This window comes from Dermacentor andersoni, chromosome 9 (assembly GCF_023375885.2).
Source record: "Dermacentor andersoni chromosome 9, qqDerAnde1_hic_scaffold, whole genome shotgun sequence".
NCBI classification, from domain to species: Eukaryota; Metazoa; Arthropoda; class Arachnida; order Ixodida; family Ixodidae; genus Dermacentor; species Dermacentor andersoni.
In genome coordinates this window covers 109,104,494-109,114,134 of record NC_092822.1, presented here as the reverse complement: position 1 = coordinate 109,114,134, position 9,641 = coordinate 109,104,494, and the positions used below count along the sequence as shown (strand labels likewise).

Below are 9,641 nucleotides of genomic sequence, written 5' to 3'. Positions count from 1 at the left end.
GTCATATCTCATACGCCGCTGCCATGTACAACTGGACGCAGGTTCAACTCAAGAAGCTTGAGAAGCAACTCAAGAATCAAGAAGGTTGTTAAAAGCGCATTGGGGCTCCCAATTCGAACCAGCACTGAAAAAGTGCTCAAGTTAGGAATAAACAACACGACCATGGAGATCGCGGAGGCTCAAGAAACATCACAAATAGCGAGAATATCTACAACCAGCACGGGAAGATCAATTCCGGACAAGATCATGATCAACCCCATTACGGATCCAGCAAATTACACTAAAGTTCATCAAGATTTCCCAGACAACATAATTGTCGCAACGCTACCCAGGAATATGCACCCAAAACATAACATCAACAGGAGAGTTGCACGAGCCAGGGCGTTAATCAAGAAAATGGATAAAAGGGGCAGAGGAGCCTGCTTTGTGGATTCGGCTGCCTACAAGGATCGAACTAAGTTCGCGGCGGCGGTAGTGGATCATCAGGGCAAATGCACCAACTGCGCCACGGTCTACACTAGCAAACCTGAAGTCGCTGAACAAGTTGCCATTGCATTGGCACTAACAGACGATAGATTCACAGAAATATACAGTGACTCGAAAACAGCTATTAGAGCTTTCAATAGAGGGAAGATTGCCCCACAGGCTGCAAGAATAATTAACCAAATGCAAACAAATGTTACACGTTACATTTATTGGTTCCCGGCACACTTTGGTTCACTTGAGGACATTCCTGTCAATCCAAATGAATCGGCCAACAGCGTCGCCCGCGACCTTACAGACCGGGCCGCTTTTACATATGGTTTTGATTCTGTTGGATTCGAGAATCTACAGAGAGATACGCTCATTACATACAATGAAATGACAAAACATTACTACATGGAAATGAGGGAGTTTCTACCCCCTCACGACAGGCTAAACAGAGCACAAGCAGTTACACTTAGGCAATTACAGTCTTATTATTCACCTGCACAAATAAAGGAATGGTATGACATTACAGACATGAATATTATATGCAAAGCATGCGAAAAGGAGATATGCACGCTTGAACATCTGCTCTGGGAGTGTGGGTCGCTCGGCCCTGGCATTTCCCGGAATCGGTTTTTAGGAATGATCAGATCTTCAGATCATATCCCTCAAGTCCTGGCTGTCCAGTACGCCCGTGATAGGGCTAGGAGGCTTGACCTCCCGGTCCCGACATGGGACTAGCCAGGCAGGTGGCAACACCTTGGACAGGCCCAGAATAAAGTTCTTTCCTCCTCCATGCCTTACCAGACCTCAAAATTGAGTTCGATGACATATTTCCAAATCATGCTAAACTATTACCAAGGGAAGATTTCATTAATATCTTAAACGGCCACCTACACCAGCTAACCACTGACAATGTAATAGCTACGGACGCTTCTGTGTGCAATGAGAAGGCAGGAGTGGGGATCTTCTCTGAATCTCTTCAGTGGTCTTACTCCCTTCGCTTTCCCGACTTCACACCTATATTTCAGGCAGAATTATTAGCGATTATATTAGCATTACAAAAACTGCCCCAAACTGACCCATTAGTTGTTATTGTGACCGACTCGCTATCTGTATGCACAGCACTAACTGCATCTTTAAATTCAGCAATTCAAAGAACATTTCGTTCGATGGTGCCTTCGTACTTACGAAAAGTATGTTTGCTTTGGGTATCGGGACATCATGGGTTGCACTTGAATGAAATGGCTGATTCACTCGCACGAGCTTCCCTGAACGGCCCTATCATATCTGTTTTGCCGACATCAGCTTATGTCACCGCGGCTAGGTACAGAAATTTCGCTATATCTCAAAACTCTGCAATATCCATTCTAAGACCATCTTCTGATTTCCACCATCTTGGCTTCCCATGGTATACTAATTGGTGTCCTTCAAGGCAATTGGAAGTTTATTCTACAAAATTGAGATGTCGCATACCTCCTCTAAATTTTTACTTACACAGGTCTGGTCTCGCAGTGTCCCCTCTATGTTCTTTTTGCAGTGAACCTGAAACTATCGAACATTACTTTCTCTCGTGCCGCCGCTTTCTAAGACGAAAAAAACTATTAGAATACTCATTTACCAAACATGGCCTCTCGCTAACCTCGCCAACCATTCTTTCTTTTGGGGCGACTTCACTGGGATCCAGCCACAGGGATGCTTTTCTGGCAGTTTACAATTTTATTAGAGACACAAGAAGAGTACCTTGCTGAATTTCTAAAATTATCTATAATTTATATTATTTAATTTCTTTACGTTTACTTATTTTATCGGAATTCATAACAATATTTAATTACACTTCTAAATTGCAGTACTATCGTCCCACGCACCACTATACAAATCTAGTTTCTCTCTACTTCTAACCATACGGAAAACCGCCTGCTTCTTGGCCAATACCCCATAGTGGGTACGCGCCACTGTCGAGGACACAAGACAAGACAAGACAAGGATCGCAGAAGAAGAAGCAGAAGAGGCCGTTCTGAAGCCATCGCCACACGCAAGTATTGGTAGGCGCTTTCTTATATTTACTTTCATCCTTGAAAGAGTTACAGTCCTAGAAACCAGACATCTTACACCGGCTGCATACTGAATGACTTCGTATTGCAGTCATTCAATAGTTGATATCATAGCCCGTTAATATGGTAACGACAGCAGTCACAATAGAAAGGAGTGGATACAGGAACGCAAAGGAGAGGCAGTAACATTGGCAGTGCGGCATACGCTGTCTGGCTGCCGAGTCTCTGAGAGGGAAACCAGCCTGTCTCCCCTAACCTCACTAGCTGTCAGCCTCTCTCAAATCCGCATCTCCCGGATGCTGCGTTTAAATGGTTTTGTTGTATCCGCTATACCTCTGGGTGCTGCCATGGATGCACATTCATTTGCCTTTTCATTCGCTTGTATCCCTACACGGCTTGGGACCCACCAGAAACCGATGGGTCCCTTGTGTTTCTCAGAAACTAGTATGCTTGTTATATCGCCTAGCAGGGGTTCACTCACATCTTAAATTTAGAGATTTAGTGCACATAACAAATCAGTATATATGACTGCATTGCCGTGATGATCGCCTTAATTGTAGACGTATCAGCTTGTAGATGACAAACAAAAGGCGATCGTGTCTGGTGTGCCAGTGATAATGACCGTAAACGAACAACGTAACAGCAAGGCACTATATATATGCACACAGACAGGGCTGTGTAAATATTCGAAACTTTTGAATAACAAATCGAGTAGTGCTCGGTTCGATTCGGTCCTCGAATCGCGGGCATACTATTGGCCTAAAAGATGATAACGTGCGTCGTGGAGCAGGCTACGCCGATTAAGCAGACCAACCTTGCAGCTTATACGGTGACGATTAGCACTCTTAGAAGAATCCTGTGCATGCGAAGAAACTACTTGTGTACTCGTAATGCTCGATTTGCGCTTTTAATAAACAACACTTCATAAGGTGCTATGCAATGACAGAAGCGTGCTAACTTTAAGGATACCAGGATGTGAACGTTGTTTTATATAATTGTGACATCGGCTGTTCATTATTTGAAAGCCGATGTCACATTGAAAGCCAAAAAACTATTCGATATTCGATTCAGTCTGAAAAATCACTATTCGCATACCCCTATAGAGCATTGTGTTGCTTGAACAAGGTAAATGTAATATTAGAAACATTGTTTTAGGGGCATCCGAACAAGGTGTGACTGTTGAAGTAATGGATGCCGCACTCGATCCTTACAAACAAGTTTCCAAACTGGCTAAACTAGGGGTATCTCTTATTGACTGACTGGGAATAACTGAGCACAAGTTTCCTGTTCTGTGCGTTCATTTAGGAAATGGCACCTCTGCGCAACAACAGCGGCTGCACCGCGGCACAATATTCAATCGCAACACTCACCGCTTGCATCGATCTTTCTTCCTGTTGACACTAATAAGTGTTGTCGTCCTTTATATTCGAGAAGTAGTGAATATTGGACAACTTCCAGTGGCGAATTATTGACTCGAATAAGAATTCAGCATGTCAGACTTATTGGGTTCGTATTCAAAATTCAGAAGCTGGGTCATCCAAGGGTGGAGCAAGTTGGTCGTACACGTTGAAGCGCAACGCGATATCCCGCCACAAGAACGACCGACGAAAAGGACACGCACGGCGCCCGGGAAAGCGCGAATACGTATCGTGCACGCTGGTTGTTCGTAGTGTTCGAACGTTCGCTCAGCCCTTCGAAAAAGAGAACGAGAGGCCTCCCTTCTGACAATAAAGGACAAGCCAAATAAGGAGGATAACGCGATCGCAACAAGCGTGGTGCATTGCTTCGCAGCGAAATTGCTCGTTTTAACGCAACTGCACGCGTTTGCTGCGGTACCTTCGCAGTACTGCCGCCACGCGACCTGCGGTAAGGAAGTATTGGCTTATCCACTCCTGTCCCCTTCGTTCCAGAACCGCAGTTGCCTGGCCAGCTTTCGAATGGCGTCCGTGAGGTGTCGCGTTCGATTTCCCGTTTTAACGACCGCATTGAAAACATGCGCAAGAAAATAAAAAACGTTAGTTTGCCGTTTCGACCACCTGGCGACCTAATAGTGCCTCGCAAAGTGCATAATTTCTTTGCTCAAGTGGTATAAAGTGATTCCTCTTTACGGTACCTCTGATAGCGCGTGCGTTTATTCATGAAGCCAGAACACTTAAATTCATCGCTAATTCTTTGGTCACACATCGAAGAGTTCAGCATATGCGCATTGGTAAGCTCGGTCCTCGAAACGCCGCAGTAAGTCATTGGTTACGGCGTCGCGTTGCTGAGCACGAGGTGGCGGGTTTGATCCCGACTGCGGTGGCCGCATTCCGATGAGGCCATCGAATATTCCGGAGCAATCGACTACGGCTAAGTTATCCCACTGTGCAGTCTCGGTGCGTTAAAACCTGTAATTGAGTTAATCTCTGCTGTTTTTTCGTTTCTGTGACGACAGCCAGATGAGCGGGGGCGCAGGCCACGATCCATGGTCCGAGGAGCCATGAGGAGACGAAGTGGTGGAAGAGCCTGCCCTGGAAACGTGCTTGAGCGCGACTCCTGGTAACGGTCTCGTTGCGACTTCCACGGCGGTGGCGGCTCCAGCTACGGCTTCAGATGGCGCTGAAATCGCACCTACTGCTTCTCCAGGAGCATCCGGTGCATCTCAAAAGACGCCGAGCCACGAAACAAACTTGGACGAGCCGCCAATGCGGCACCGCCCGACGCTGAGCACTGGTCATGATTGCCGGAACAGAGACACCGAGGCGGGTACGGCAACGCCTTGCAACTGCAGAGGTACGTACCTAGGCGTTTTTCTTTCGCTAAGTCAAACAATAACGGTCAGGGCGGCAGACCGACTAGCTCTCCTCTCCAGCGCACGAGCTTGTATCGCCGGCTTTTGCCGACGCGGTTTCTGTAGGCCATATCCAGCTTATAGAATTTAATCGCAGCGATGGGTGTGTTGTTACTGGCGCATAATGAAAGGGTGTCATTATTATTGTGTGCCGGTTTTAAGCTTGCTGCAGGACAAACGTTTGTAGAGCCGACGTTAATGTGGTGGCGATGAAAAGGAAGTTCGCTTTGCACACGGAGAACACGCTCGGTGCCCGACAGACGGTCGCGGTACTTGCCCATTCCATTCCTCAGCCGTGTTCACTGCGCCCGCTTCCATGGCCAAGCCAGCTTCCTGGATAAATGTGGCCGCTCAACGCATCTCAGCCGCCTCGCAAGTGGTGACCCGGACGTCATAATCAGAGCACCAACAAGGACGGGCTCAGCATCGCCCGCCACCCGGCGTCGCCTTCGGCCATGTACCAGCTGGAAGAAGAGTGACACCCGTCGACACTCGACAAGGCTTGGCGTTTGCAAACTGTGGCACTATTGTCCGCACAGCACTAACACGCACAGCTGTACGTCCATTGCGAGTCGTCGCAGCTCTGGCGGTATCTGCTCCTCAAGCGAGAGATTACCGCCATCGTCTTCTCTCATCTTGACCGTACGCCGCCAGACGAGAACAATTACGAATTTCTCAAGATCATCTTCTTCGAACACGTCGGCGCACCAGTTTCTCGCCGTTTTCTTCAACGACTGGCGCTTCTGAAGGAGCTGCTCGATTACGTTGTCGTCTTTACCATCGGCGCCTGGTGACAGCGGCGTCAACGCTCGGAAATCTTCCGCCGCACCGACACCACAGGAGCCACGGCGGGGAGACAACACGACAACTGCGCTTCCCGCGTTTCGTCCGCTCTACGACGACAAACAACCTTGCGATCCGCTGGCCACCCCATCAGCTATATAACTGGTGAGCCTGTTACCTCTCAACGACAACCACCTTGCATCCACACCCCAGCGTGCCGCCATGTAGGCGTGCACTTCACCCGAGTTGCACGGCGTCCCCAATCCATGCCGTAGAGGTAATTCATCCGCGAGCCCTGCCTTCGCGGCTGGCGAGAAGCATACCGGTGCACCTGTTACAACTGAGATCCCGCGGCAACATAACCGTGAGCTAGAGTGGTCAGGTGCATTACTTCCTCGTTACGCCAGTGTCCTTCCCGTAGAACCCTTGCCTTGACTCCGCCTCACAGTGCGCATGCGGTGTCTCAGCTGTCATTGCCTTGACGTTCGCTCAAAAAGATGCTTCCTCGACTTATGCTACTCGGCGTCGGAAAACTTGTGCCCAGCGCAGCTAACAGCACCGCTGCTTCCCAACTTTGCGTCACTGCATCCACGGAATCTTCCCCAGGCACCAGGCCAGACGCTGCTATCACGCACCTCGGAAGCGTCCGACATCGATATCGAACTTTTATTCGCAAGTCCGACTATCCGACTAACAATCAGACGACGGTGACACGCTAACATTGATCGAGCAGCCACGTTGCGTCGTCGCGAGGTTGTCACCTCGGTCGCAGCGTCAGCAGGTGCCAGATTCGATGCTGCTGTCATGTGCCTCGAAAGCGCTGAGGTGTTTCACTGCAACTATCATCCCTTCACCAGCTGAAATTCAGGCGACGACAGCTTGGCCGCGGCGTTCCCGCACAACTCTGAACTCGACCGTACATGCACACCGATCATGCAGCGGCTGCAACGTACCACACGAATGGCATCATCCCTGCATGCGCGCTCCGCAAATGACCTCAACAGTAATAACCCCATGTACTGTTAAATTTCGTGCATAACTGCACATAGTGTGCACAGTATTCTAACGTCATTCTCTTTGATACATAGTTACCTCGTGCCCCGATGTACATATTCCTTTTTGCGCTTTTACTGTCGCTCGAACTTCTCGTTCGCGGTGTGCGGAGGCCCCTGTAGCGCTGCCGTTCATGTGGTGGCGATGAAGACGTAGCGCGCCACACGCGTCGAAGGATCCGCTCGGCGCCCATTGTTGTGGCACTTATCTTCGAGCATTCGTCGCGGTGACTTGAGCTTCCCCGCATGCTGCTGGTGCCCATGCCTTAAACACAATAAGGGTAATAACAACTCGAAAGTGATTTGGTCAACGTGAAACGAGGAAGGATCACCAACCTTCAAGAAGTTACGGTTTGCTAACCAGAAGAAAGGTGACGCGGGGGACGTCGCCGCATGTCCCACGTTGTTCTGTGCGACGATGGACCGGCAAGGACATTTAAGGCCAGACCGGCCCATTGTTAGAAGAGAGAGTCCCCACCAGTCAATGTGGTCGGTCTGGTGGGATCCGAAGGCTATTGCGCTGTTATTAGCAGCTATATTTTCTGCAGTGGATGCTATATACCATTCTATATCCCGTAAATACTGTACAAAGCCTTCTCGTCTCTTCGTCCCCCAAGACCGACGCCGGTTAGGCGGTCGCGATATTTGCCAATTCCTCTGCCGTGTTCAATGCGCCCACTTATGTAGCCAGGCCGGCTTCCTCATAAAATGTGGTCGCTCATCGTATCTCAGCCACCACACGTTTTCCCAAGATACAAGCCAAGTCAAATGTCGCGCTTCCAAAACGTTTGTGATGAACCAGCTCAACTCGAAATCTTTCTATTTGTCTCAAACATCCACTAAAACATGACTGCACAAGTACGGTGGCTTTCATACAGGACGACGTCGCGAGCACCTTTATATGCTTTGAGAACTAAAGTATCGCGCAGTAGTACTGTAAGGAGCACAATCTCTTAGCATAGGTGGTGGAAAACAATTCCTCTTTAGTGTCTCTGATAGTGAGCTGTAGTTTCAAGAAGCAAAAAAAAGAAACACGTAAATCCGTCAATCAGCCTCAGGCATAGAAGAGTTCGGCATATGAGCGTTGTCGTTGCGATAGCGCGGTATTTGAGATAATGCTGGCCAGCAATACCACGCTTAGCTCTCAGAATTGCAGCCTGGAAATGAATGCTACTCTTAAAAAAAAAGAAAAATTATCCAGTTCAGGACAGCTTCTTGGAAAGAGCTATGGGTATTTTACATCGCTGATGGCACCACCTTCCCAGGAAGCCACATGGACGACGGCTTCACTAGTTTTACGAGAAGCTCAGTTTCGGGTCAAGGGAAAGAGAAGGGAGCGCGTTTAAATGAGGTCGAAGGGGACGCGGGAGCGGATTCCTGGGTGTGACGTCTCAGCTGGCTTCTCGACTTGCGGCACAATTTATTTATGTCAATTACAGCTGTAAGGCCAACTTAATCCAGTCTGTTTCTGCAAGGCTTAATGCCACGGGTCGGCAGAATAGGCTGATACTCACTCGTACTCAGCGGTAATTTTTTTCGCAGGTTATGTACTCACTCACACTAATGCACACTCACACTCGCCGCTATAGTCACGCCCGCTCTTAGCAGCACTCACTAGCGTCCATAATCAATGCCATTCACAGTTACGGGCACCTGCCCACTCTTATACGCGCGTCAACTCCCAATCACGAGTACTCACGCTCGTCGACCGTCACCCGCGTTCATGCTAGAAATCACTCTCACTGACTTTCGTCCGTACTAAAGCTGACTGGCTTTCACACCCGTTCATGCACTGATCCACTCACATTAACCAGCACTCTCTCCCGTTCATGCCCAGATTCACCCACACCCATTGTCACCCAACGCTTGTGAAATCAGCATTGAGCGAGTATGAGTTAGTGTACTCGTGAGTACGCCGACCTGTGGTTAATGCGAATAAAGCCTTGCGTATCGCGTTACAGCAGGTAAGGCAAACGAGGGATATCCTTTGTTTATTAACAGTTACCGAAGCCATAACGGAAAGTTTTCATTTTTCCGAGTCGGGTAGGGCGGGAGGCTAGGGCCCGATAAGCCTTGCGTACCCCCCCCCCCCCCCGCCCCACCCCATATATATATATATATATATATATATATATATATATATTATAAGTGTAGACGGCGGTACGCGCCATGCCTTCTATATTTGTGGTTGTCATTTGTGGTTGTCATCATTCGTTCGGTCAAGGCGGCTCCGAGTCACTTGTGCAGACGCGGCTAGCGTCTGTCAGCACCCCGCATCGTACATGGTGTCAGAAGTGGTCGCCGTTCGCTCTCTCTAATGGCGAACAAGCCGGACGCTGTGTTTGCCGGGGTACTTGGACTCGAATAGCCATCGAGCTTCGACTTCGCCGACCCAAGTGCATGGTCTACCTGGATTGAGCAGTTCGAGGACTATGCCTACGCTACAGGATTGCA

The 9,641-nt window shown here is 48.9% G+C and overlaps 1 protein-coding gene across 1 annotated transcript in view; it reads left to right on the top strand.

The window, feature by feature from the left end:
- The first annotated feature begins 4,939 nt into the window (after positions 1-4,939).
- The window catches only part of LOC129384169 (uncharacterized), an 83,901-nt gene continuing 79,199 nt past the window's right edge, over positions 4,940-9,641 (top strand). Inside the window, exon 1 of the mRNA XM_055069367.2 lies at positions 4,940-5,294. Coding sequence (XP_054925342.2) covers positions 5,207-5,294 — 88 coding nt within the window. The 5' untranslated portion in view covers positions 4,940-5,206. The remainder of the gene's footprint in view (positions 5,295-9,641) is intronic.